Raw genomic sequence first — 27,692 nt, forward strand, 5'->3', positions numbered from 1 at the left:
ATAAAAGTGGCTCAATGATTATGAAGGTACATTGAGACTTTACAACTTAAATGGTTGAGGATTAAATAAATGCTACATGACTATAAAACAAGTTTACTCAATATATAGCCACAAGCCATAAAATAAATCATATAAAGCCTATTAAGTCTCTAGAAATAATTAACTTAACATAGATCACTATATAAACACATGATCATTATTCACTTAATTGCATACATGTAAAGAAGATAATATTAACTTATTATACTGACTAGATAGTTATCATTTGTCTTAATTAATCCTAAAATATCCTTAAACATTATTCATGGCTTTAGAAATACCCAAAAGCCATATTTATGCCCAAGGATGAACCTTATATATATGGCTTAGAATAATTTATTAGTGGTTAACAAAGTTGTGACTATCAATAGCTATAAACAACATTAGTCAGCATACATCATGAAAAATCACATAAATTTAAAACCCATCACTAAATTGAACCACATAAATTAAAAACACATCACTTCAATTATGTGTGAATCCTTGTCAGTTCTAACCAAAATCCTAGTCTACTAATTGAGATAATTGGAACATCAATTAGGTTGTACATGTGACTAATTTTGACTAACAGAGGCACAATTACCCTTAGTGATGAATGACTAGCACTAACATAGGGAAAATAAATCTAAAAAGAACATTAGGGATCATGAATTAGCTAGGCTAATCTTGCTCTGGTTCCCAGATTTTAATTTTAATGTTTAATTAAGATTGTGATTATATTATTCTAAGCCATCAACACCTAATATAGCCCATATTTGGAGTTGCCGAGGATGATGATGATATCCTTTGTGGGTGTGCTGCTCATGACGTCGAGCTTGCTCGATGCAGATAGGAGTTAGAGATTTGGTTAAGACTTAATTAACTAGCTTCTATGGAGAATGAGATTCTTCTCTTATAGAATCAAGATGACTTAGGAACTTTTTTTTGATGAAACAATATGGCCTGGGACCTTGGCCGTTTGATAGTTGATTTAGTTGATGAAATTTTTTGGTCCAATTACAAGTGTACACATGTGTTTAGTGGTGGAGCCAAAAGTTTTATGAAACCTGGGCATACCGTTATACTAATACTAAGAACATAAACATAACATAAAATTATAAGCGGGGTTAAGTGCTAAGTGAGCAGTGACTTGTTGCTTAAGTTTAAGCGTGTTTAAGCGTTCCTAATCCCTTAACAATTTTATGATGTAGTAGACATTAAAAGTTTGATCTTAAACCAAATAAACAGGGAAGAGAGTGAAGAGCAACTGAGAAAGAGAAAATAAGACATAAGTCCTTCTATAAATTTATAATTTCCTCTACTGAAGTTTGTATTTTAAAAAATGTTTTTAAAAAAACCATTATGTCATAATATTATGTATTGGGCTCTGGAGACTAGTATAATCTCTAATATATATTATTCTAAATATATAGATATTAATTATATATAGATGCTAATTTGTCAAAAGATGTTAGAAAAAAAAGAAGTTACTCAAAAAAAAGAAAAGAAAAAGAAAGAAAAAAGAATTATATGGGCTTTTATGTAGTGGCCCATCAACCCACGCCCCGCCGGCTCCTTGCAGCGCAGCGCCGACGCTCCATCTTCCTCGCAGTGCCGCTCAGGCTCGGTCCTCCCTCAGCGCAGATCTTCTGCTCCTTCATCTACTCGCGCTCAGTGGCGCTCAGGCTCGGTCCCAGGGTCGGATCTTCCGCGCGTCGGCGGCGTCCAGCGACGGAGGGGCAGTCCCAGGCTCGGCGTCGGCGTCGGCGGCTCCCCCTCCCGCCTCTCGCCAGTCGCCTCGCGCCCTCGCCTCCGTCCTCCGCGCACCGGCCGGCGACCCTGCGTACGCACCTCCCTCTCCCTTCCCGCCTCTGCTGTACCGTGGGAGCCCGGCCAGCTGCCCAGGGTGGCCGGGCCTTGGCTCCGCCGGTGCCCATGTCCTTTTACTGCGACCGTCCCTACCTGATTTCAAACTGTGGGTTTGGAACAAGCATGTGGTTGAATGGTTTGCATTGTAATGCCTTTAACCTACTTTGATGATTGAAAATGGAACTATGCCGCAAAGTCAGTTCTTTGCTAGTATATCTAGAGAAGGGCATACTATATTTACCGTAGGGTTCATATCTGTGTGTCATATCTTCTTTTCTCAATATGCTACTTCCATGCTAGGAGCTCTGACTTATTTGCCTTCTATAAATATAATATAACACAGCCAAAAAGCTTCAGCTGTGACAGTGCCGGTACAATTCTGCCAACAAGTTCCTTTGCTACAAAAAGATAACACTCACATCTCTCATGGCAAAGCCTGGAATTTTAGGCCGCAGGTATGTTCATTGCTTAGAGTTTATGTATTGTTCTTCTGTCTAGCAACAAGAGAATGTTTTTTAGGTGCCCATTCATACAAATCCCTATTCGATCTCAATCTTCAGCAGCGCACAGAAATCAAATGAGGGCATGCGAATCATATTCTCAGCAGTTGTTGGTGTTATGCTAGGGTACTTGTTTGGCATTTCCTTCCCCACAGTTAATATAACAAAGGTAAAATGGACCATTTCCTTCTCTTGCCTTCTTCTGCAACAAGCTCTGCATAGAGGGAAAACATCTTGACGGCTGCATTTTGCAGCTTCACTTCCCTTCTAGCATTATCTCCTATATTGAGGACAGAAACTCTGGCATCACAACCCAAACATTATTGAATCATGCATGGACATCTGCAGCTACTCATAAGAAGAACAATTCAGCTTCTAACTCTGATGAAATTCCTAAGGTACCTTGCCTGGCTTAATGGCTTGTAGTTCCAGTGGTCACTATGCACTGGCACTAGTTTTGTGAGTTATGTCCTGCTTTTGCTATTGTTTCTATGTATATGTATTGTGGTCAATGTCTTCTAGACCAGTAGTTTTACTTGTGTATTTCTGATGCATAGTGTGTAAGTATGAAGTTCTAGAATTCACATGAATGCTTTAAACCTAGGAATTATGCCTACATTGTCCTTCACTTGTTAGCGCGGTTCAATTTATATCCTTTATGAAGTATATGAAATAATGAACTGAAGGGGTGGTTTCTTATATATGAAAACTGCATTTTCATTTCTGTACCTTTATTTTTTCTGTGTAATTATCACAATAATTTCAGATTTATGTTCCAACAAACCCTAAAGGTGCTGAAAGGCTTCCACCAGGCATTGTAGTGTCTGAAACTGACCTTTATCTCCGGAGATTGTGGGGTGAACCTAGTGAGGTTGGTTTCTATAGTTGATACTTTTTTCCAGTATTATATCAAATGATGCCCTCAAACGGAGTTGTTTATTTTGTTGTTCAATATCTGAAATATAGTATACCACCAGGATCTTACTAGCAAACCAAGATACCTTGTTACATTTACAGTTGGATACGCTCAAAAGGCAAACATTGATGCAGCAGTGAGAAAGGTAAGACATCTAACATGCTTAAAATGTGTGAGGAATGAATACTGCAACTGATGCTGTTCAATTGATAATGCATCCTCATGAAGTAGTCAGTAGTCACTGTGTTCAAATATGAAAAGATTGTAAACTTTTTCAGATTTATATGTCTTCTCTACAGTTTTCAGAGAACTTCACAATTATGTTGTTCCATTATGATGATCGGATAACTGAGTGGGATGAATTTGAGTGGTCAAAAAGGGCCATCCATGTGAGTGTCAGAAAGCAGACTAAATGGTAAGTTGTGCTTTTATGTGTTTGCCACACATTTGGTCATCAAAGGTTTAAAACTTACTTCTCGTTTACCCAAGGTGGTACGCCAAGCGATTTCTACATCCTGACATTGTTGCCCGTTATGACTACATATTTATCTGGGATGAAGATCTCGGTGTTGAACATTTTAATGCAGAGGCGTAAGCAGCAGCTCATCCTTGTTAGTTTTTTTAATGGTGTTCCCTTCAGAAAGTTAATCTCAAAGCATTTTCTTCAGGTACATTGGACTTGTTAGGAAGCATGGGCTTGAGATCTCTCAGCCTGGTTTGGAGCCTGATAAAGGTCTGACATGGCAAATGACTAAACGAATAGGTGATCAGGAAGTCCACAAGTGAGCTCCTGAATCTATATTGCTTTTCTAATGTTTAGTAGCGGGACATCCCTATATTGGTTTCTGGAATGATATTTCGCTTTTTCAGAGTAACTGAGGAGAGGCCTGGCTGGTGTAGCGACCCCCATCTTCCACCATGTGCAGCGTAGGAGTGCAATAATTTATTAGATTATTTGCTTGTCGAAATTTCTGTTTTTTCACATTGAATTTGCTATGCAGATTTGTTGAAATTATGGCAACTGTGTTCTCAAGGGATGCATGGCGCTGTGTATGGCATATGATTCAGGTGGAGTGGTGTTACCTACTGTTCTCTTAGCTTCATTTGAAGTATGTATTCTTATAAATTGTTTTCTGCAGAACGACTTGGTCCATGGATGGGGTCTTGATTTTGCTCTTAGGAAATGTGTGGAGGTATACTGATTATCGATGTTACTCTGATGAAGTGAATTCTACATGAATACTATCTTGCATAGTTGCAGGATACCTTGGATTGCTTGTTGCGTAGAATGGGTATTTTTTTACTTCAGTTCTTTTGGGGATCATGGAGTGGCCAGGCGTGATATATCGTTGGGGTCTTGGGGATGATTAGAAAAGGATGGGAGTTAAGTTGGGTAGACAGGTAGTAGAGATGAGATGATGTGTGGTAAGGTATAGTAGATAAATAGAAGCTGGTTTCAATTTCAGATGTGGTGGGACTCATGGAGAGAGAATTTCATTGCCACATTCTTGACTAATGCACATATACAGATATTCCATTATACCAAGCAGGCTAATACCATCCACAACCTGAGTTTCCCCCTCTTTACATGCTATCCACAATCAGTCATGTTTTACTGATCCAGCATTCTTTTATTTGATCTTATATTAAACAGCCAGCCCATGAGAAAATTGGAGTCGTTGATTCCCAGTGGATTGTTCATCAAGTCGTCCCATCGCTTGGTAACCAGGTATGCCAGACTATTAATATCACCTCATTTTGTGCATGGTACAAAGATACAGTGAATTCTGATCCTGTAGCATCCATTCCTGTCAGGGCAAGGCGGAGAATGGAAAAGCGCCATGGGAAGGGGTAAGTTAACTAACAATTACTAACTTTACTTATTTTGCAGTTCTCGAACTGTTTGCCGTGGGAATGCATAAAGGATTTTATCTTTCTGTTTTGTCTGTTCCAGGTTAGAGCACGCTGTCGTAAAGAATGGGGGATATTTCAAACAAGGTTGACAGATGCTGAGAAAGCATATTACTTGGCGCAAGGGATCACACCACCAAAATCGACAGTAACTTAGATACATGGCTGCATACAGGCACCTCGCGAGTCATATGGCAAGGTTTGTGCTTTGTGAACCTGGCGCCTGCCTGTCCGACAAGTAACTGACTCTGTAGAGATGCAGCACCAAGGCCAGATTTGTACAGGATCAATCTCCTTTCTACTCTTAGTCTTTCACTTGGTTTTTTCTCTGTACCAGAGTAGCTCTTGTGTAAGTAGCTAGCACAATTTCGGAGATACTTTTTGTCTTATTGGCCAAATGCAGTATCGATACTGTCATTTCTTTTTCTTGTTTTAACATACAAATGATTGCGTTGGATCAGCTCTTGTGCATTCAGTACCTTATTTTCATGCTCTAGCCAGATATCTGAATGACAGAACCCTGAAACATTGCTTAGCCAGATTGCCCAGATATGTTTGTCCTGCCAAGGCAGTATGTAGTCATCTCTGTGGTCTATTAGAGATTCTATGTTTCTTCCAGTAGAAAGTAATAGAGTTGAGAACATTTTTTTTGTGTCCATTAGTTTGTGCAAATTTACATTATCTAATATGTAAGGGCCGTTTAGTTCTCAACAAATTACGGTGCTAAAGATTTGCTATGGATCTAACCACCTCAGCCTAAAGTCAGAATACCAAAAATTTAGCAGTAAAAAACTTAGTGGCATAGCGAAAGCATCGAAACAGCCCCTGTCCCTAAATCTAGTGTGCTAGCTAATGCCGTACTATGCTTTGCTTTGAGCAGTGTGCATGACTGATCTATGTGGACAACTAAACATGGATAAACTACACAAGTCTGAATATAAGCTCGTCTGGGATGGATTCTCATGGATCCAGCTCTCACTGACACTACTACTGTAGACGAAATCCTTTTTCTTCTCTCACACTGACACGCAAGAGCCGCTCGAGCCAAAATTTTTAGCTTTATTACTTACTCCTATTAGCTCTAGTGAACAGTAGCACATAGTAAAAGTTACAATGGGAGGCGGAGCTGCCTGAATCTCTATCAAAGAGGGCCTAAATAGGATAATAGTACAACCAAGCATGCCCACAACAAATCAGCTATCGGTCTTTCATCATCATGCATTATTATCCCAAGGTGGCATATTTAGTACATCTTATTTTCAGATATTTCGATTGTTTAGCTTCTTTTTTTTTTTGTGCATCAGCAACCACAAGATCCACCAAGTAGCGGCATATATAGGCCTGTCTATATATACGACACGGCATACGAATATACGTAGGTGCACGTACGCGCAGCTGGATCAGAGCAGAGCGTATGCCTACGCGCCATAGCGAAGGAGGTGGCGGTTCTTGATCGGGGAGCACGTGGCGTAGCCGCTGCCGCCGCCGCCGCCGCTGCCGCCCGTGTACTGGACGCTGCTCTGGTACGACTCATAGCGGCGACCGCCGCCGAGCTCCTCGCGGGTCTCGTACGACTCGTAGCGGCGCACGCCGCCGAGGTTGCCAGCCCCGTGATGCTTCTCCTGCTTGTACGCCCCGTAGCTGTGCTGCACGCCGCCGCGCGGCGGGAACGCCTCGTCGCAGTCACTCTCGTCGCTCTCGCTCTCAGTCTCGCTCTCGTACACGTCCTGCATGTAGCCGTGGTGCTTCTGAACGGCGGCGGCGCCACCACCGTAGTGAGCGCCGTACCCTCCTGCGCCAGCGCCAGTTCCACCGTACGCCTCCTGGTACTGGTAGCCGGTCTTCTTCACTTTGCCACCGGCGGTGGCTCCGCCGTACGCATCTTTCTGCTGGTAGCCGTACTGCTGCACGGCGCCACCGCCGGCACCGCCGTAGTGAGCGCCGTATCCTCCAGCGTCGCTCCTGCCGTACGCCTCCTGGTACTGGTAGCCGTTCTTCTTCACTTTGCCACCGGCGGCGGCGCCGTACCCGTACGCATCTTTCTGGTAGCCGTGCTGCTGCTGCACGCCGCCACCGCCGCAGTGAGCGCCGTACCCCGCCCCTGCTGCGTCGACGGCGGCTTCCCCGTACCCGTACATCTTCTGCTGGGAGCCGTTCATCTTACTAGCGGCGTCCTTGTGCTTGTAGGCCTGCTGCTGCACGGCGGCACCGACGGCGCCGCCGTACGCCGCCTGCTGGTCGTAGGCGTACGTCTGCACGGCGGCACCGGCACCACCGTGGTGCGCGCCGTAGCCGGCGTTGCTCTCCCCGCACGCCTCCTGCGTGTAGCTGTAGCCTCCTTGCTTCTTCACACCGCCGCCGGCGCCGTAGTGGGCGCCGCCGTACCCTGCAGCAGCCTCGGTGTCCCCGTACGCCTCCTGCTTGTAGTTGTAGCCTTGCTTCATCCCGCCGGCGCCGTAGTGGGCGCCGCCGTACCCTGCTGCACCCTCGGTCTCCCCGTACGCCTCCTGCTTGTAGCCGTAGCCCTGCTGCTTCTTCAAGGCGGCGGCGCCACCGCCGTAGTGGGCGCCGTACTCCGCGTCGATTACTTCGCCGTACTTCTCCTCCTTGTACTCGTCGTGCTTCTTCACGGCGGCAGCGCCGTACCTCTCCTCCTTCTCCTCCTTGAAGGAGTGCTTCTGCACGGCCACGGCGCCGTTGTACGCTTCGTCGTGCTCCTCGAACGCCTCCACCTTGCAGGCCTGCTTCTGCACGTCGCCGCCGCCGCCGTAGCAGCTGGGCTTGTCGTTGACGGTCATGCGGTTGATCTCCGTGACGACGGTGGTCACGGACTCGGTGTTCTGCCGGTTGTAGTTCATCTGGGGCTTGCTGTTGCCGTAACCATAGCCGTAGCCGTAGCCGTAGCCACCGTAGCCATTGCCACACTTCACAAGCGAATCCATGCTCACTCACAGTAGGAGCTTTTTTTTTTTTTTTTTTGGGTTCAAGTGCAGCTCTCTGCTTACTCTGGCTGGTGGCTGCGCCTTGGCTTTGTCTTCGTATGGAGGATCGGTGATTGGCCTGCTTTATAGGCGCCGTGGGCCGTGGCGAGAATTAGAGAGAGGCTGGGAGCATCTGTGCCCGATAGACACCTCTTGCCTCTTGCTCTCGATAGTATGGTATGGTGGTGGTGCAAGGTCGGCAAGCAATGGATATGTGCTCGATCTGTTAGTTGCTAGCTTTATATCTAAACTGGCATCTTGAAATTGTTCGATCGAACCAGACAAAGCTGCGTGCCTGTGTGAATCTTTCGATTTCTATAAACCAAAGAAATATATATAGAGCATAAAGTACTGTTGGTTGATTTGTTGCAAGAGGAAAAATACTGCTGAATGCCTGTCAGATTTGACAGATGAACTCAAGTGAACAAGGACAGGGTGGGGGCTCATGAAGAAAAAGGTTTGGCTCTGTTATGCTTAGCTCCACAGTGTAAAGCTAATGGTCGTTGAGGCAATCTTTCACCGCACTGCGGATGCTCTTGACCATATATGATCAAGGTATCTATATATACATTAATACAACTTGAGGAGTGAGGCCGCATATCGCGCATATACTGCGATCATTATTTTCTAAAGCGAATGGAGATCCTATTCGCGTGCCAAACTTGATGGCCTCCTTTTTCTCTGGTTTGCGTAGCAGTAGCAGAAATGCTTATCATCTCTCGTCTCGCAGTCGCAGTAGTAGCGTCGAACGATTCCATATCATGGATGGATCATTGAACGTCTTACGTCACGTGATGGTACTCTGAATTCTGATGCTGCGCTACTACCGTGGTGTAGGCCGGTGCCATACACTGCTTTGATGCCGTTCACACTTTAAGGGAACATAATTACCTCTATTAACGCACGCGAGCTGTGCTCATTTCACAAATATCGTTAGATTCTCCAGGAAATATAATTTTATTTGATGTTAATAATCTTCTTTACAATGCATAGGAGAAAAAAGATCATGAAGATGTTGGACTCAGCAGCAGACAATGAGTGGATCTCACCGTTACCAGGTGACAAGACAAACCTTCATGTTGACCCACCAATTTCCAACCCTTGTACTACAAAACTGCCATGTATGGATCGATGAGGTACATGCCACCAACACCAAACATATGGATCAGCAAGCCACCTTTAATTTGTAACGCCAACCCCACTGATTTCGTCACATCGGCTCCGGTGGCCGAACAAAACGAGTTGGCCTGGGCAAGGAATTGAATTTGGCCTATGGGGTGGAAGAAGCAATAGTGGTATTAATTATGGGGATCAAGGTTCCAACTATTGTTGCAGAAGAAGGGGGGAGGAGACATCACCAGTGAGCACCAACCATATATGCTGAAACACTATATGTGGATGGAGGTCACTAATAATGGCCTAGTTCAGTCAATTGGAGGCGTGCATCCAACATCAGAGATTTCCACTGCATTGGCATTGATAAGTTTTTAGTTTCAATTACTATACCAATGACTCCCCATTGGTTCGACAACAACCAAGACCAAATATTGAAGCCCAAGATGCCACAATACAATCTCCTCTTGTTTAGTGCGTTCTCAGCAAGTCGAGCTTAGCTGGTTTGGAGGCAAGGTAGTTATGCTTAGGGGGTGTTTGGAATACTTCGCTCCATATTTTTTTAGCTCCGCTCTACAGTTTCAGCTTTTACACATTATTCGAGAAAAAACAGTGGAGTTATGAGAGCACCAAACGAGGTGCTCCACAAACTCTATTTTTTTTTAAGCTGCTCCATGGTGAAGTTTGTGGAGCAGTTCCAAATACCTCATAATGTGGCTGTTTTTCTTTTCTTGTGCTAGTTGTGATAGTTAATGACAAATGCTACACCTCTAGTTGTATGGTTTTGGGGCTTTTTTAAGTTGAGCCATGGCTCTTTTTATTTTTTCTTCGAATAAAATTTATGACATTTTTTTTGTCGTTAAAAAAAAGACTTGATGAAATGAAAGATATTTTGACTTGTGACAACACCACTCTTCGCGAGATGGTGGTATAGTAATAATGTCGGGACGTCAGGGGGAGGTAGAGGGGGAGAGAGAGCGGGAGCATAGACGGTTGTCAGCAGCACAACCTCGGCAGTGATGGCGCTGGAGGTGAGGGCGGCGCTTTGCAAGTGTGGGAGCGGCAGAAGAAACGTCGTAACCGGGAGAGAGGACGGGTGGGGAGAGGAGTCGATGAGATATTTTGTTGCCTGGAAGTTTGAAGCGCTGTGAGCCACTTGATCTGGGATCGTACGGCTGGAATTGGACGATGACGTGGCTGACCGAGGGACGAAAATTGGTATACAGAAATAAGGATCTATCTATGGTAGATGCGCATAGGGTCTACATGCTGGGCATTGCTTATCTATACCGTTGAATATGCATCGAGATGTGTGAAACAGTAGGGAGAAGTGTGAACACAGTTGAGAGAAGTGCAGCAGCACGAATCTCAGAGCACATTTGGATGGTCCAGATAAGCAATGCTGAGCATGTCATGCTGCATTGCATTATTGCTAGCTTGCTGCCGCTTTTCTCATGGGTCATCGGTGAGCGCATGCATTTTTCTTTTTCTGAGGAATGGGTGAAAGCATTTGTGTGGCCTCGATCGTAGTGTACCGTGCAACGGATAGTGCTCTCCGGCCGACCTGGTGTAGACATGGCTTTATTCTCAAGTCCACTCCGCTAAGGCGAGCGATATGATCAGGTTTCTGCAGGGATTATATTCCTTTGTCACGCATATCGATCCGGACCGAAAATTATTTTATTAATATTTTTTATATTCACCGGCCTTTTCTCACGGCCCACTTTATTGTGCAATTTTTATAAAATAAGAGGAGTTTGAACCTCTACTAGAAATTTATTAATTTATAGAACTAGTGTTACAAAAGCATCTTCAGGAGGTTAGAAAGGAAATAAGAACTAGGGAACCTAATCTCTCCCAACATAGTCCAACCGCCTCTATTGCTGTCAGGACCCTAATCGTCCGACCGCTATCCCCACCACTTAGCCGAACTTTCTCCTCCGAACCCCCTTCTATGTCCATCGAAGATGGAGAAGAAGAGGGAGAGAAGCTGGACAGAGAGGACCTGAACTTACCATGCTGGCAAGCTCGTTGTCTTCGACGTCAGCAAGGCACCCACCGGAACCCTAGCCACGAGCACGGGCGGAAGGAAGAACACAAGAGGGGGAGGGAGACGCGTCCGAGAAGAAGAGGGTGGGCCAGCCGTGTTGCGCTGTCCGTGCGACGGTCGCGTATTTAAATTTCCAAATGGTTTACCCCCTCCGATCCACCATTATATCCTCTAGTAGTTCCCACTTTAACCAGGTGAGCAAGAAAAATTGGGTACAGAAAAAATCGTTTGAACAATGTCTAGTATAGTAAGTGAACATGGATTAACAATGGACAAAAAAAGTGTTTGGGAAAGTACATAAACAGTATTTGCTACAGTATGAAACATTGAACGAAAGGTGTTTGAAAAGTACGTGAACTGTGTTGGCTAAGACATGTACTGATGTACACAAAGCACTGTGTTGGCTAAGACATGTACTGATGTACACAAAGCCACAACTACAAGGGACAGGCTAGGGATTGCATAGAAGAGAGTTTCCTACATATTTGAAGACTTGAACCTCAGAGACGATGCATCAGTGTTCGCAGCAGCAACTACACATGTCCCATGCAATGCAAAAATGGCATCGAGCATTTCTGTCCTCATGCATTAACATACAGGCCTTGTTTAGTTGGCAAAATTTTTTATTTTGGTACTGTAACACGTTCATTTGTATTTGATAATTATTATTCAATCATAAGACTCTAACTGGCCTCAAAAGATTCGTCTCGCAAATTACAAGCAAACTGTGTAATTAGTTTTGATTTTAATGCATGTGTCCAAAAATTCGATGTAACGAAGAATCTTAAATTTTTTTTGAACTAAACAAGGCCTAAAATTCAGTACTGCGACCAAACTTTCATTTTTCAAGACGAGCATTTATGTCATCCTGATTAACACGAGCTGTCTCCTTGGTTCCCCTTGCTAAATTTTAGCCAATTAAAATTATTTTATTTATTTTTGGGTGACTAATGAGACTAAACTATTTTAACTTCTTTTTAGTCAGCTTGTTTGAAACTTTAGCTACTAAAGTGACTAAAATTTAGCTGGCTAAAATTTAGCAAGGAGAATCAAACATGCCCTGAATGTCTGAATCTCTACCAAACTTTCATTTCGGTCACGCAAGAAAGACTTGTTTTGTTTACGCGATCTCACGATTTTTTTTGGGTTTTACTGAAGTCACAGCCATACAGGAGTACATACATACATACATACGGTGGATGCAGAGCATCGATATATGAATGGGATTGGGAATGGGAGTACAATTTATTTACGTTCGAGATTAGCTAGGTTTGTCACCTGCAGGTTATTATTTGTACCCATATGAAACCAACATGACGTCTACCAATCCGGACTCTGGCATGGCATCCACACATTCACACCACGATCCAGCTGGGGGCCTGCTCATGGGCGGCAGTAGGGGCGCCTGAGCTGGGCGCAGCCGCCGCCGCCCACGACGGCCTCCTCTTCCTCTTCCTCGTAGGTCTCCTCGTGGGTCTCGTACTCGAAGCGGCGGCCGCCGCCGCCGTGCCCGTGGTGGCGTCCGGCGCCGTATGCGTACGTCTCCTCCTCGCAGCTGGACTCTTCGTAGGTTTCCTCGTAGGCCTCGTAGCGGTGGTGGGAGCCTCCGCCATGGTGGTTCACTGCCATCGCGTTGTTAGCCTTCATGGGATAGTTGTCGAAGCAGCGGCGGTTGTTGGCTGGGGCCGCGCCGCCGTCGACCTCCTTGAACGACTCCTTGTGGACAACGTGGTGCTGCAGGACGACGCCGGGCCTCTGGGCGACCTTGGTGACGTGCTCGCCGGAGTGGGTGCGGTGGTAGTTCGTGGTGGAGTGCTGTTGGCCGTAGCCATAGCCATTGCCATTGCCATTGCTGGGGCACCTGAACATGGCTGCTGGCTACTGGTTGGCACTTGGATCGATCGCTATGGCTCGGCGCTGCATGGATGTGCTTGAACTGGCCTTTTATAGGCGTGCTAGCGGCTAGTGCTGATCGATTGGGCTGCATAGGATTGCATGCCGCATTTGTTCTGGGCTGATAGTGGTAGGGTAGGACAGGCATTGGATCGGTGCGGCCTCCATGGCTCGTAACTTTATTCTTCATGTCCATTACTCAAGTGTTGGGCTAGGCATCTCTTGTTCGACCCATAAATGATAAAAAAAAGCAGCAAAGATCATATTCGCACGCCATATTTAACGGTCCATTTGCCCTTGTAAGAGCGTCTCCAAGAGTTTTTTTTTAAAAAAAATAATCTCTAAATCATCATTTGAAAAAATAATTTGAGTAATCGTTTTCTGTATCTTTCTATAGTCCAACAGCTTTGGTATATCTTCTCCGCACTCTAGAGACGAGTCATCCTTGCTTTTCATAAATTTTTTATATATCTATTTAAAGATGGGTAATTTTTTTCACCAACATCTCTCTGTTCCTGTGAATTAGGAAAGATATAAAAAGCTACTTGAAGTTGCTCTAAGCCAATAGAAATACGGATTGGTTCCAATCATATATAGCTTGTGTATCCATCAATAACCTAATGTTATGGCAAATGTTTTACCATCCTTTCGGGAAAAGCAGTAAGTAAATCAAAGTAACAATGTGGTTTTTTTCCAAAAAAAAAACATAGAGCATCTTCAACTGTACAAAAAGTACTCCAAAAAAATAATTCCACAACCTTTCAAAAACATATTAGGAGGTAAAAGATAACCATGACTCGCGCTCCAAATGCTTCTAAAAAATGATTTCCAAAAACTTCATCTTCTTCTATTCTCATGGTTGTTGTGAGGGACTGAGGGCGAGCCAGGTCCCCGCGGTCGGCGTGGCGAGGGCGAGTCTGAGCGTGCCGTGGTGACCCGCGCGCAACGGCGAGCCCTGTTCGAACGGCTAGTGCATCGAGGGCGAGCGCGACACGGTGGCCACTAGCGCGTCAGTGGCCAACGTACATGCCCCAGCGGCCTACATGGTGAGAGCGAGCGAGGATGTTCGTTTGTCTAAAAAAGTAATGGCTGAAAGTACTGTTCATTCACTGATTTATTACGATAGACGATAAGCTCAAGCAAACAGCGTCTCTGTGGCTAGTGCAGCTAGTGCAAGCACGCACCCTGAAGGCTACCGTGGACAAATCCTAGTCGGCCCCTGCCCCTCTCTAGGCCACGACACTGCAAGGGACATACGGGTCAGGGATTGCATGGAAGATATATAGAGTTCTAGATTTGAAGGATTGAAACTCAGATGATTCACTCGCCAGAGACTTGTTTACACGATTTCAGATTTGCAGTAGACAAATACAAAAAGCAATCGATCGCGTCCCAAAGACACGGGCCGATACAGCGCACGTTTTGTTTGTCAAATTTTTTTTGACAAGTTACGTTGTTTGTCAAATTGGTTTCAATTTACTGATGTCACAGGCTCACAGGGTCACACAGCCATGTATATATAGAGCACATTCAGCTACATACTGTGGATACGGAGCATCGTCGATGCATGATTAATGGGACTGGGAGTGGGAGTACGATTTATTTACGTACGAGATTAGCTAGGTTCTCGTTGTCACCAGGTTGTTTGCTTAAAATGTACCCATGACGCACCACCAACTTCCGGACTCGCATCGCATCCACACGTTCACACAAAGCTACAGGTGCCTGCTGCTCACGCGCGGCAGGAGTAGCCGCGCCTGATGACCTGGCCGCAGCTGTCGCCTCCCAAGACGACCTCCTCTTCTTCTTCTTCTTCCTCCTCTTCCTCCTCCTCATGCTCCTCGTAGGTCTTGTACTGCTGGAAGCGGCGTTCGCCGCGCCGCCGGCGTGCCCGTGGCGGCCGGCGGCGGTTGGCGCTGTATATGCATGCGTACGTGTACGTCTCGTCCTCGCAGGTCTCTTCGTGTAGGTTTTCTCATAGGATAGCGGTGGTGGGTTCACCGCCATCCCGTTGTTACCCTTCATGGAGATGGAATAGTTGTTGTCGAAGTAGCGGCGGTTGGCCGGTGCCTGACTGCCCACGTTGACCTCCTTGAACGACTACATACTCCTCCCTTACAGACAACGTGATGCTGCTGCACGGCGCCGCCGGCGACCTTGGGCTTGGGGATGGTGGGTTGCGGCTGGCGTTGGCCGTAGCCGTTGCAGGGGAGCGCTCAACATGGCTGCTGTGCTGCGTTACTTGTGCCGCCTTGGCATACTTGAGATCGCTATGGCTTAGGCGCTGCATATGGAACAGCTTGAAGGTGGCTTTTTATAGGCGCGCTTGCGCTCATCCCGGCCATCGAGCTTGAATTGGCTTTTTATGTAACCATCTAATGGAACTGGTTTTGACAGCGGCCCCATGACATCAGGACTGGTTACTAGTCCGTGTGGACATATGCAAAGTGGGTGTCGTTTGTGTGTGTGTGTGTGTGTGAAGACTCTTCAGGCCTTGTTTGGATGTTGTCGGATTCACCTCAATCCACATGTGTTGGAGTGTATTGGGGTGAAATTTAGTTCAAGTTTCACTCCAATCCACTCCAATACATGTGGATTGATGCGAATCCGACTACATCCAAACAAGGCCTCAGGTGGTTTATTAGAGCAGCGTTGCGCTGAACTTCATGGATGTCTCTGTACAGCGGCAGCGTGTTTATATAGTACAAAAATGGAGATAGGGTTAGCAGTTAGCAACTTAGCATAGAAACTAGTGAGGTCCAAGTCCAATCACCATTTGTTAATTACTTAATTTGTTGTCTTATTGGTCCTTCATACTCACTGGATCATATATATAACTTAGTTATATATAGATTTTAGATCCAGCCGCCTCTAGATAAAAAATGTCCAATTTGTAGAGGCGTTTGTTTTGGAAAGTATTTTTAGAGGCAATTTTAGATTGAACTACTACCTCTAAAAAGGATGTGTCTCTACAAGTGAGTTTTTTTAGAATTTCTACAAATCTTTTTTGTATAGTAGATGGTTTGGTGAAGCGGATATTATATAGATCTAATTTCTAATATTCTGAATTCAATGGATCATATGGAAGGAAGTAGATCAGTAGAAGATCTAGTTATTGTTAACGTTAATGCAAAACTGAATGTTCTCGAACCTTGAAAAACAGGCCAGCTTCTAACGTTGTTGACCAAGATAGTAAAATTGTAATTCAGCCATCTCGAGCCTAATCTAGAGTGAAACCAGAACTAGCAAAGAAAATTCAAAGCCTCCCGAAAAGATCAGTCTACATCTAGCTAGTACTCCTATACTCGGGAGGGAACAACAAAAATAGGATTCGCATGATCGATTGTGTTTAAATCGGTCAGTATACTAAAGCAAAGCCGAAGTTGTTAAAGCCAAAAACAATACATAAAACATGAGATACTGGTGTTTATAAAAACATAGAAGCCAAATGCACAATGCATCAAAAGAAGAAGTCAAAGTTTAATGGTAGGAAGCTTCCGGTTAAATTGTCAACAAAAACCAAAGAATAACCAAGATATATACTAGTCAGTCTAACACAAATCCAAACATTCTAAATGTACCAAGAAAAAAAGGTAACAATAAACATGCGGGCCCTTTCCTTTATTTACTTCACGGTCTTATTCTTTACTACATAATAAGGGGTGCATCAGCATGGCATGCATGCACACGCTACCACAAGTACATGCGTACGTGTACAATGCATACATAGTAGTAGGACCGTGCAGTCGTACGTGCACACACTCACACACGTACACATACTACGTGAGATGATGCATGCATTCAGCCTTACGTATATATAGCGCCCAGTGTGTCAGGCAGGGGCGCAGAGAGAGCCCTGACGATGATGGCAATACGTGATGATGCGTGCTCAAGCGTAGTACTGGCCGGTGCACGAGTCGTAGCGCTTGCTCTCGCAGGCGTCGTACAGGCGGCGCCCACCGTGGCCATGCCCGTGCACCTGGTGCTGCTCACGGTGTTCTTCCCCGAGCCCGAGGTAGCCACCATGGCATGATCCCTCGTGCTCGGCATGGACGACGTGGCGGTGCTGGTGGCCGCTGCCGCTGTGGCCGTGGCCGTAGTGATGTCCTCTGCCGGCGCGCGCCAACTCGTCTACCTCCTCGTACTCCTTGCGGACGACGGCGTAGCGCTCGCCGCCGCCCTCACCGTGGCAGAACCCCGGCTCGGCGTACGGCCTCCTCGCCTCCTCCGCGCAGTAGCCGGACTCCGAGTAGTACGCCATACTGCTGCTCTACTCAGTGGCTTTTGTTTGCTGAAACCTGACTGATGCAGGATATACATGGACAGGCCCCTGCTTTTATAGCGTGCAAGCTCCCGACCATGCACGCAGTGTTGCTTTGCTAAATGACGATCGAGCTAGCGGCGTGCATTAGTGGAGATGGGAATTTGTTCTGAAAGAGATACGTGCTCGCTCATGCTTTCCGGCAAGCCGTGCCACCTGCCCGTTCGGATCGAGGATATGGAAGAAAACTCCAGACGCATGCATGCATCATATATATGACAGACTGTCAGACTGGACGACCCGTGTGAGGAATTTTTTGTTCGAGATAAAAAGCTTGGTGAGGCTTCCTATGGATTGAAGGAAAGTAGAGTGTAAATGGAATAACAAAAGTGATGATATAGGAGGATATCAGCGCAGATATGTCCAAGCCAAGTGCAAAAAAAAAAGGTGACAGTACTCCAAAAAAAGCCCCAGCAGATGTTTACACGATTTACTTACATTTGTTAATTTGTCACTGTCAAACAGGACAGATTTTCTGATTATATTTGCTAGTAATTCTACATTTTATATTGTAGGATATATATTTTATTTTATTTGACAAGAACCAACACTAAATTAACTAAAAATTCCTAATATTAATATTTTTCCTGGAGAATAAGAACAAATTTAGCCGATTGTGCTTCGGTACTCCTCCCTCAAAGATTTGCAGGAATTATAGAGGAGTCCATTAAAATAATTATATTTTTTTTGCTAATTATTTCCTATTTGGGCCCCGCTTGGACCTAGCCAGTCCGTTGAGTCCAGCTCGTCCCCAAAGAAAAGTCATCTTCACGGAACAAGACGATGTCATCCATCCATCGTCTTCCAAGTGACGGTGGGCCCCAACAGGGTTAGCTTCTCACCTATGCCGCGAAGCCCAGCGCGCCCTTCCTGTCTCTCGTGTCGTCCTGTACAGCACGGCTAAGGGCTAAGGCTGAGCGCGCCGTGTGGGAGTCGGACATGGAAGACTGGGTAGACTACTTCGAGAGACCCCGGAATGGCTGTGACAACTGCAACAAGTGCGGGCACTCTGGCGTGTGCAATCAGACTGGTGGCGCGGTGGGGCACAGGTCCTTGCTGCGGTGCCGAGGTGCTAGTGTTAGGGCTCGTTTGGTACATCTGACAACAGCTTCACGTTGTGAGCTGTTTTTTTGCCAAATATTTATTTCCAAAAAAGTTTCATGGGTGAAGCTGTTTTTTCCCTCCTCTCACAAAGACATAAGTTGGATGAAGCTGAAAAAAAGTAGCTTATTGCAACTTCTCCCTCATTTCTCTGTCTCAACTATGCATGAAGTAGTTGGTGAAGCTATTTTGTCAAACACTTTCTCCAAAACAGCTCAGCTTCATCTAGAAAGTCACTCATGAAGCTATTTTCTAAAAAAAATAAATTTACTAGTGAAGTTGAGCTGTGCCAAACAAGCCCCTTAGTGTCACTCGGTCAGCCAGGTTCCGCTGCTCCGGAATGTCGACACTGAGGCACCATCTCCTTCCTCGCGACGAATGATGGATTCAGGGTTGGACGGAAGGGCTGGGTCTAAGGCCTCATTTAATTCGCGAAAAGAAAAGAATTTGAATACTATAGCATATTTGTAATTATAGTAATTAGTGTTTCATAGAGGTTTAGAGTGGAGTTTTTGAAACTCCAAAAAGACTATGGTCTCTCAGCAATACATATAGTATTTAAAACATAAAATTTATTGCACCTAAACACTTCATGGCACTTTAAAACCAAAGTATTTCATAGAGTCATGGTAATTTTTTAAAACTCTGAAAATACTTTGTATCCAAACAGGGACTTAATGTATATCCCATCCTGTAGAATTTAGCGAATCAAAAAGCAATATTGACCCGGATTCGTGTTCTTTTTACTTGGCAAGGCCATGAATTTCAGAGTTTTTAACAATGGTCGTCCTTGGATATATATTATTGTAAGCATAATAAAACATGCACATCATATAGACGATGGTCCGCGAGATCCACATCACAAATCGCATGTTCATCACTCCATGTCATGTTGGCGCAACACAGCTTTTTACAGCACGGAGAACCTGCTTTATTCAGATCACGAGCTTATTTTTACGTCGTTCGTACAGGGCTGCATGCGTACAGAGTACATGCACGCACGCTCGCGAAGTGAGTACACACATATACAGTCGTCATACATACGTATATGGAGAAGACACGTACGTACGTACGTGTACGTACATACACATATACGTACGTGCCTCAGGGTCCAGTCCAGGTCGTTCAGATCATGATACGTGCGTCGATCGAGCCCGCGCGAAGAAGCTGGTCAGTTGTCGGCCTTGACGACGAAGTTCTCCTTGCGCTCGTGGAACTCGCCGGTGCGGGTGTTGACGTCCTCCTCGAACTTGGACTCGCGGGCCTCGAAGTGGCCGTGGCGGCCGCCGCCGGCGCGTGAGACGCTGTCGACCTCCTCGAACTTCTCCTTGACGACGTGCTGCTGGACGCCGCCGTGGCCGCCATGATGGCGACCAAAGCCGGCAGGGCCGCCGGCGGCCACCGACTTCACCTCCTCCGAGCAGTAGTCCACCTCCTGGTAGTGAGCCATTGGTGATGCTTGGTGTTTTGTGCCTGTGCTTCGAAGCGGTTGTGATCTGGTGAATGTGTGTGAGAATTGTGTGCTGGATATGCTAGGGCTGGGTGGGCTTTTATAATTAACGTACGAGCGAGAAGAAGCATGACAGCATGAGTGGAGTGAGGAATAATCTGATCACGACTCATGAGGGAGAAAGATAGCTGTCAGCAACTGCTTTGTTTATGCAACTTTCTTGCGCTTTTTAGCGTCATCTAGAAGTATTTGGACTATATTGGCCAAAATTCGATAATTTTTTATTCTTTTTTCTCCAAAAACTGCCGGCGAGACTCTGCCGCCTAAGGGGTTTTCAAAACAAAGTACTTATAAGAAAATAAAAGAACTTAGCGAAGGAGAGTTTGGCCAAGGTGATAAGCCACTCAAAGCAAAAAAAAAAGAAAAAAAAAAGAAAAAAGGTGGATCATCTCGGGAAATAAAAAAAAAATTATTTAGTTTCAGGAACAACAGGCCGATTGCTACACGTACGGGTGGCTACTGGCTACGGGCCCTTTTAAGCGACCTAGCTCGACCAAAAAAAAGAGAGAGAGCCGCAGCCTGCTAGTACTATGTGAGCATTTATAACTTCATTATAAATAATTTTATGTCCATTGTATACACAGAAAATTGAGTTGCGGCTTGTGTAATTGTAGCCCTTGCTCGAGGCCCCTGCTCCGTTTTAACTACAACTTTTTGTAGGGTTCGTACGCATTTAATAATTTTTCCTAATAAGAATATCCTAAGCAGGAAATAGCTAATTTAAGCATTCAGCGCGGACGGTGGGCCGGGTGGTAGGCGTGAAACATAAGAAGTGTAGTAACGAAAATTCATTTGTACATAGATAGCGCCCTACACCTATGTTTGCAGCAGTGAATTCAATCCAAGTCAAGTACGGATATCAGCCTGTAGTTACCAAGCAAATCGACAATCGGCTCACAGGTTGCCACTTAGCATGTGAGAATATATACTTGCGTCTCAGCCTGCACCGCATCGATCTCTCCTCAGTAGAGATGGACACCGCTAGTCGCCATGATGTGATGACATCCTAATAATAATATTCTAACAGGACATGCAAAAAGCATCCGCATGCTCCAATCACCTTTTCGGGCAGCCATGGCTAAAGAGCCACGGTTGGTTTTACAGTGTTGAAGAACTCTAGAGCATCGCGCTCTATTACTTGTTTGTCTTGTTGTACACATATATATATACACACTAGTAATCGGCTAGGCCGAGCCTGTTTCACTTCTCTTATAAGTCGTATTTTTTCTATCAGCCAACAATATTTTTCTCTTACAATAAATCAACAAACAATATTTTTAGTCATAGCTTTTCATACCAGCAAACGATGCATGATCCAACAATCACCATCAAGATGGTCAATAGCTATCTTACCATATTTTTTAACTCTTAATTACTTATTTAGTTAATTAGAAAGTCAAAAAATCTGTAAAGTTAATATCAAAAGAGTCCTTATGCTCCATAGTCATAAGTGAGCGTGCGACGGTAGTTAAGGATCTCGGATGGAGAAGTGTCCAAAAGAAAAGTTATAGATCTCAAAAAATTATACAACTTTATAGTTCATAACTTGTTTTTTTAAGTGGTTACAATGTCCTCTATATGATTCGCAAGATTTCATAAAAGTTATCACCAACTAAAGCCATATGTTCTATAGTCATAAATGAGTGGTAGTGATATTTAAGGATCTTGGTAGTAGCAATCAAAACAAAAGTTGTTGATCTCAAAAAGTTATGCAACTTTGTATTTGACAACATTTTCATTTGAAATCATCTATATAAAACGAAAACTATGTTTGACATCCATGCATGTAAATGTACGTTCCTTGTATTCGTATCTAATGGACCAGGATACTCTTTTTTTTCTCATATAAATTCATTTGAAAACTGAACGTTTGTCTTAAGTTTATTTTTTTAGTTGTTGTCTGTTCATAATCAAATTGAGAATTTTGTGCAATCTGAAAAAATGGGTGATCTAGTACTAAATACAGGACGGTCCGGTTCTCTTAAATGCATATGTTGAACGACTAATTTAGAGTCCAATTGAGAGAATTACGTGTTCGGAAAATTTTTCTTCCCAAAATCAAGGATCTGGTATTGCGTATATACCAGATTGTTCAGATCGAGTTTGAGTCACTTTTAGTTGCAAATTTTGATGAATTTGGACTCTAACTTGGAGATGCATCTCCCACACTATAATATAAATATAATGGGTCACGTCCGGTTGAGGTATCGATCACTCAATATATACAACTTTTACTTTATTTTGCCTTTATCTTATTTCTTTTACTCTCCTTTTCTCATCCATAGACTGTCGTACCTCCTTCATCTCTACAATGCTTGAAGGCAGACTGGTCTGTCAACGCTAAGAACAAGTATTATAAGTCCTACTCAGCAGGCTGTAACATGATCCACGTCATCAAAATCCTATGTGGCAGAGAGAGAAATAAATAAAGAGAAGAAAGCCGACGTTTGCCTTACCGTCGAGCGAATTCATCCCTGCTATTTTGCTAATATTAAATGTTAACCGCTCATCTCCTAGCTCGCCTTATTGTACGTGATGGTTTTGCTGTCTCCTATACAGCCCGCTTGCAGCCGGTGGTCGCCGTTGCTATTAACCTTGCTCTAAGGCAACCAAAGCGTGCTTGTCCAAACAGAGTCATCCGGCCGGGCAAGCATTCGTTGGTCTGTCCCGAGCTGGTCCGATTTTTGTAGGGGTGTTGTGGCGTGGAACCAGGTGCGCCCCTCACACAGATAGGAGAACGATCATGGGTCTTATTTTTCTCCCTTTAATTTTAATTTCCTATCCTTCATATTTTGTTCCATTTTCTTATATTTTTTCTTAACAAATCCTCAATTGGTTTACAATTTTCTTGTTTTACCATTATTAAAGTCAAACTATCTTAAGTTTAAATAGATTGATATTATCAATATGTATAACTCTGAATAGGTATATTATCAATATTTATTTAGTATAATAAATATTAGCATATTTTTATATAAATTTGGTTAAACTTATGATCCTTTGACTTAGTACTATTTTGAAATTGTATCTTTTTGGGGGCACAGAGAGAATGTGCATGGTAATGTAGGTGGTACGGAGAAGCTTTATTCAGGTCACGAGCTTATTGTCGTAATTCTTACAGAAGCTGAGTGCGTGCACGCCAGCCAAGTACGATGACCCTGCACAATCTTATACGCACATACATACATAAGGCACGAACGGGGGCGCGCATGGTACGGTCGTGCGGCCGGCGGCTCAGTTAGCCCTGGCGAGGAAGCTCTCCTTGCGCTCGTGGAACTCGCCGGTGCAGGTGTTGAAGTCCTCCTCGACCCTGGTCTCGCGCACCACGACGCCGTGGCCGTGGTGACCGTGGCCGTGGTGGTGGCCGCCGGCGCGTGACACCGTGTCGACCTCCTCGAATTTCTCCTTGACGACGTGCTGCTGGACGCCGCCGCCGTAGCGGCCGAAGCCGCCGGCCGGGGCCACCGACCTCACCTCCTCCGAGCAGTAGTCCACCTCCTGGAAGTAGGCCATTGGTGAATGGTGATGCTTGGTGTTTGTTCTAGTGCCTGTGCGCAGTGCGTTCAACTGCTTGTGTGGATTGTTGGTGTGATGAATGCATGGTAACGTTCGTCGGGTGCGCTTTTATAACGTGGAAGCACACAAGTGGAGTGAGGAATAATTTGCTCATCATCCTCAACTTGATGAGGGAGAAAGATACCTGTATTGTGTGCTTGCTTACTTCGCTTTTTAGCATTGATCTAGATGTATTTGGACTGTAATCTTGAAACGGCGACCGATTATTACACATAGTTGGGTGGCTAGAGGCCTTTTTAACAGCATTTCTTTTATCTTGTTTTGATGAGGTTTAATTGTGGTTCTCTAACAACGATGTACTTTGAGGATAAAATTAGCTAATCTAGATGAGCATGGAACTGCCAATGGAAAAATAAGAAGAAAAAGTACTCCCTATGTCTTACAATTCTGAATGAGAGTAGATATTATGATCATACTGGAGCTTTTATATGTTCTAGAGCTGCTTGGTTGTACAGCAGTGAGTTAAATTCCAGTGGAAAAATAGAGGGAAACGAATACCAGGCCCGAGAGTAATTACTCATCTTCAGAGTGCCAATTTGTTCATTTCAGATCCTCTCCTGGTACAATGTCACCTGTCACCGGTCAGGTAAGAAGAATATACTTATCAGTTAAGTTAGGCACTTAGCCAGTGGAGTGGGGAATAGATACTTGCGTCTCAGCCTGCACCGCCATTTCATCTCTTCATTCACTATAGAGAAGAGAATTGAGATGGAGACGGACAGAAGAACCACAACTCATGACTCATGAGTGATGACATCCTTTGATTCAAAGAAGAGAGATGCTCAGATGCAAAGCAGCGGGCTGCTCCGGTGCTCCCATCTCCTTTCAGGCAGCCATTCCTAACGAACCTACCGTTGTTTTCATCAGGAATCTGCTGAAGGGTTTGCAGTGCATGCACCCATCTAGGTTGAAATTCAGCCGTGGCATCCACAAGCTTGCAAAACACAAACAAAAAGCAGACTGTGGGAAACAATTTGCAACAATAAGTCGATCATCTGGGATACTCTACGAGACTACGATGAACAAAATTTGCTACACCTACCACTTTCAAGACATATAAATTCATACTGTTCCAATAGCTCAGGCTCAGTCACTCAGATCAAGTTCTGTTTCAGAAATAATAATCTTCCATTTTGAGGAACCAAAAGCCTTTTCTACTTAGTCTCCTGGTATTTTCTCCAGCTTCAACTTTCAATTGGCTTTTGCTTGAACCATCTTCTAGGCTTGATGGCATGTTGAAGTGCTACATCAGTGTGGGTCAAGGCTAATGCCTCTTCCTCTTACTGCTCTTCAGGTGCTTCTTTCGATGTCCACTCTTGCCATGCGATTTGCTTGAACCGCCATCATCTTCCTTGTCTCCGCCAATTAGCATGTTCATTCCAAGGTCGAAACCATCCGTTAAGCCTCCTAGCCTGTTGCCAGAATCAGATATCAGTTGGGGGCGTAAGTTGGATATTAAGACAAGCTGAAAATCTTTTTTTTTATCAAGACAAGCTGAAAATCCTAAGGGAAAACCAAGGGCGGAATAGTACTTGTAGCTGACAAAGTTGATTGTGTATTTACACAGGAAACAAGCAGCAGCAAAAGATAAACCATATACATACCCATGAAGTTGTCTCCTTATGCGCTTCTCGATCTGCTTATCACGTTTGGTTACAGGAGCCCGAGTGAACAACTCCTCTTCCTGCTTCTCTTGCTCCTCTCTCTGTCGCATGTACCTCCCAAATTCCCTGCTTTCATCGCCCACTGTTTCCTTCCACTGTAAATTCCAGAAAGATTATTTAGCATGAAAATAAACAGCACACAGTTTACTCTGTATCCAAGAGAGCCTGCTAATAAATTCAGATCAGAAGTTAAGCAAACCTCTTCAGGTCTGTCCGCAGCATCGTCAATTATTTCTTTAATATAAGGATTTTCTATTGCCACTCGGGCTAATGCTTTATCTCTCCTTGAATCTTTTTTACGACGCTTCTCTTCATCATCCACGCTAGTAGGCATAAATTTCGGAGGACGGTAAACACCATCAGTATCCTGAAATAAAGTGGTTATACATCAGAACAGCAGAAGGTATAGACTGATATGCCATATGAACTGAGAAATAAACCTCACTGCTACAGAAAATGGTGAGTTTGAATGACAGGTATTACTGACAATCTCTGCATTTAGCAATTACATAGAATATGCAAAATTCTTAAAAGAACAACATTTTAAATGGGACAAATACACAACTCAAACACAATGCTAAAAGTGGATTCCTTAAGGGACAGGAAGAATTAATGTCAGTATCAAATTCAGCACTATAGGGATGCCACCTAAAATTCTTGAGATGAGAAGGGATGTTGATTCATTATTGCCAGTGACAGTTATATTACAAAGGACAAGCTGTCGTAGCTGGAAAGATGGGAAAAATTGTTCATGTGAATGACATTGCACTTTTTGATATTTGGGCTAAAACAAACTGATATGTTCCAATACCGTAAGTGCAGACAAGCTATTAATTAATATAGTCCTTTCACAAAGTATCATGTAGGACGTTCCAGCATGCACAAAAGGAAGCGTCTGCGATGTAACAAGTGTATAAAATCAGTAAGGAAGTGAAAAGCATCACCTGCCCATCAGGACCAGCCTTTGTGTCCATCATATCTGGGTTTGGCCTATACTTCAGGGGGTCATCCTCATCTGAATGCTCGCCCTTCCCCTTCGCCTCTGCATTTCCTGTCTTCTCTCGTGCAATTGCATTGTCAGCAGCGTTGGTGAGCTTCTGAATTTGGTACTCTGCCTTCTTGTCAATTGGACGAATCTACCGCACCAAATTTAAAAGAAAGCCGTCACTTAGTTAACAACCTATATCAAGGCTGGAAAATGAACAATCAGCATCAAAGGCACAGGCAAACCTTCTCTAGAAACAGCCTAATCTCGACAAGGCTCCGTACAACGGGGTGTCCATCCACCGAGAGCCCCTTGGCCTTGCGGAGCAGGTAGTAGACGATGTCCTGGCAGTAGCCAAGGAGCAGCTGGTTCTTCGCATCTAGGTACCCGATCCCGTTGGCCGTCGGCAACTGGTTCTCCTTGACCTATACACACGCGACCAGAATTCATTCTCCCATCGTATCCACAGTTTCCGGTTTAATAAATTGGGAGAGGGGACGGAAGCTTGGAAGGGGAAGACATGAGTAGATTACCTTCCGGGTGATGGCCTCGACCTTGCCCCTGACGAGGTCCAATCCGTCCTTCATCTCCTTGAGAGCGGCGAGCAGCCCCGGCGCGTCGTCGCTGCAAGCAACAAACGGTCAGATCAAAATTCGCTTTAGGCGCTAAAGCTGGGGGAGAGGCATCTAGAAGCTGAGCGTACCGTATGAGGAATTCGTCTTTGCTCTCGCCGTTGGCTTCGGCGGCTGCGGCGGCGGATGCTGCCGCCATGGTGGTGAGCGACTGTCCGAGAAATAGGCGACGCCTAGCGACGCGGCTGCGTCACGGGAAGAGCAAGCGTGATACGTTACGGCGTAGTGCGTGGCGGGGACTCCAGCAAGCTGCCGACGGAGAGGTACGAATCGTGGTGGCGGAGGCGGCGCTCGGGGGTTTAGCCGTTTAGGGAGAGGGAGGGCTCGGTGGTAGACTGGCAAATTGGCAAGGCTGGTGCCTGGTAGGGCAGCGAGGTGGGTTGGCTGGCTCCGATGTTGGGCTGTCCGGTAGAGGTGGGCTTTCATTGAGGATATATCATTTCCTCATGGGCTTTTTTTTTACAAAGAAATTGGACTGGGTTTCTTTAATAATAATTAAATGGCTAGTCTACCTCCTAAACTGTCACCCCTCTAATTTGCGTCCACAAACTTCAAAACCATATATTTTATCCCCTGAACTCTTAAGACCATTCAGTTCTCCTCCCTATCTGGTTTGGAGTGGTTTTGAAAACGATTTCATCCTTTTCTAAGT

At 44.7% G+C, this 27,692-nt stretch overlaps 6 protein-coding genes across 7 annotated transcripts; 1 reads left to right on the plus strand and 5 right to left on the minus strand.

Annotated features, from left to right (window-relative positions):
• Window positions 1,601-5,749, plus strand: LOC8056149. Of its 2 annotated transcripts, none has more exons than XM_002456775.2 (15): window positions 1,601-1,861; window positions 2,231-2,342; window positions 2,448-2,556; window positions 2,642-2,785; window positions 3,154-3,258; window positions 3,365-3,448; window positions 3,603-3,718; window positions 3,793-3,894; window positions 3,972-4,085; window positions 4,174-4,230; window positions 4,305-4,371; window positions 4,443-4,496; window positions 4,958-5,032; window positions 5,119-5,154; window positions 5,258-5,749. In XM_002456775.2, the coding sequence occupies exons 2-15, from the start codon at window positions 2,314-2,316 to the stop codon at window positions 5,369-5,371; spliced, it is 1,206 nt and encodes a 401-aa protein (XP_002456820.1). In that variant the 5' UTR covers window positions 1,601-1,861; window positions 2,231-2,313; the 3' UTR covers window positions 5,372-5,749. The 2 variants fall into 2 exon arrangements, with proteins under 2 accessions (XP_002456820.1, XP_021312440.1); XM_021456765.1 differs by having other exon boundaries at window positions 2,451-2,556.
• Window positions 6,254-8,383, minus strand: LOC8078713 (glycine-rich cell wall structural protein 1.8). The gene has a single exon (XM_002458914.2). It carries the CDS (start codon window positions 8,154-8,156, stop codon window positions 6,633-6,635), a length of 1,524 nt encoding a protein of 507 aa, XP_002458959.1. The 5' UTR covers window positions 8,157-8,383; the 3' UTR covers window positions 6,254-6,632.
• On the minus strand, window positions 12,470-13,289 carry LOC110433325. Its single transcript, XM_021455180.1, has one exon. It carries the CDS (start codon window positions 13,225-13,227, stop codon window positions 12,742-12,744), a length of 486 nt encoding a protein of 161 aa, XP_021310855.1. The 5' UTR covers window positions 13,228-13,289; the 3' UTR covers window positions 12,470-12,741.
• Window positions 19,527-20,203, minus strand: LOC8056151. The gene has a single exon (XM_002458916.2). It carries the CDS (start codon window positions 20,121-20,123, stop codon window positions 19,845-19,847), a length of 279 nt encoding a protein of 92 aa, XP_002458961.1. The 5' UTR covers window positions 20,124-20,203; the 3' UTR covers window positions 19,527-19,844.
• LOC8056152 lies at window positions 23,236-23,796 on the minus strand. Its single transcript, XM_002458917.2, has one exon. It carries the CDS (start codon window positions 23,694-23,696, stop codon window positions 23,418-23,420), a length of 279 nt encoding a protein of 92 aa, XP_002458962.1. The 5' UTR covers window positions 23,697-23,796; the 3' UTR covers window positions 23,236-23,417.
• On the minus strand, window positions 24,614-27,446 carry LOC8056153 (neuroguidin-A). Its single transcript, XM_002458918.2, has 7 exons — window positions 27,112-27,446; window positions 26,942-27,032; window positions 26,654-26,833; window positions 26,368-26,559; window positions 25,623-25,790; window positions 25,364-25,518; window positions 24,614-25,171 (listed from the first exon to the last, which is right to left on the minus strand). Exons 1-7 carry the CDS (start codon window positions 27,177-27,179, stop codon window positions 25,024-25,026), a joined length of 1,002 nt encoding a protein of 333 aa, XP_002458963.1. The 5' UTR covers window positions 27,180-27,446; the 3' UTR covers window positions 24,614-25,023.

Source organism: Sorghum bicolor, chromosome 3, assembly GCF_000003195.3.
Source record: "Sorghum bicolor cultivar BTx623 chromosome 3, Sorghum_bicolor_NCBIv3, whole genome shotgun sequence".
In the NCBI taxonomy this organism is placed as follows: Eukaryota; Viridiplantae; Streptophyta; class Magnoliopsida; order Poales; family Poaceae; genus Sorghum; species Sorghum bicolor.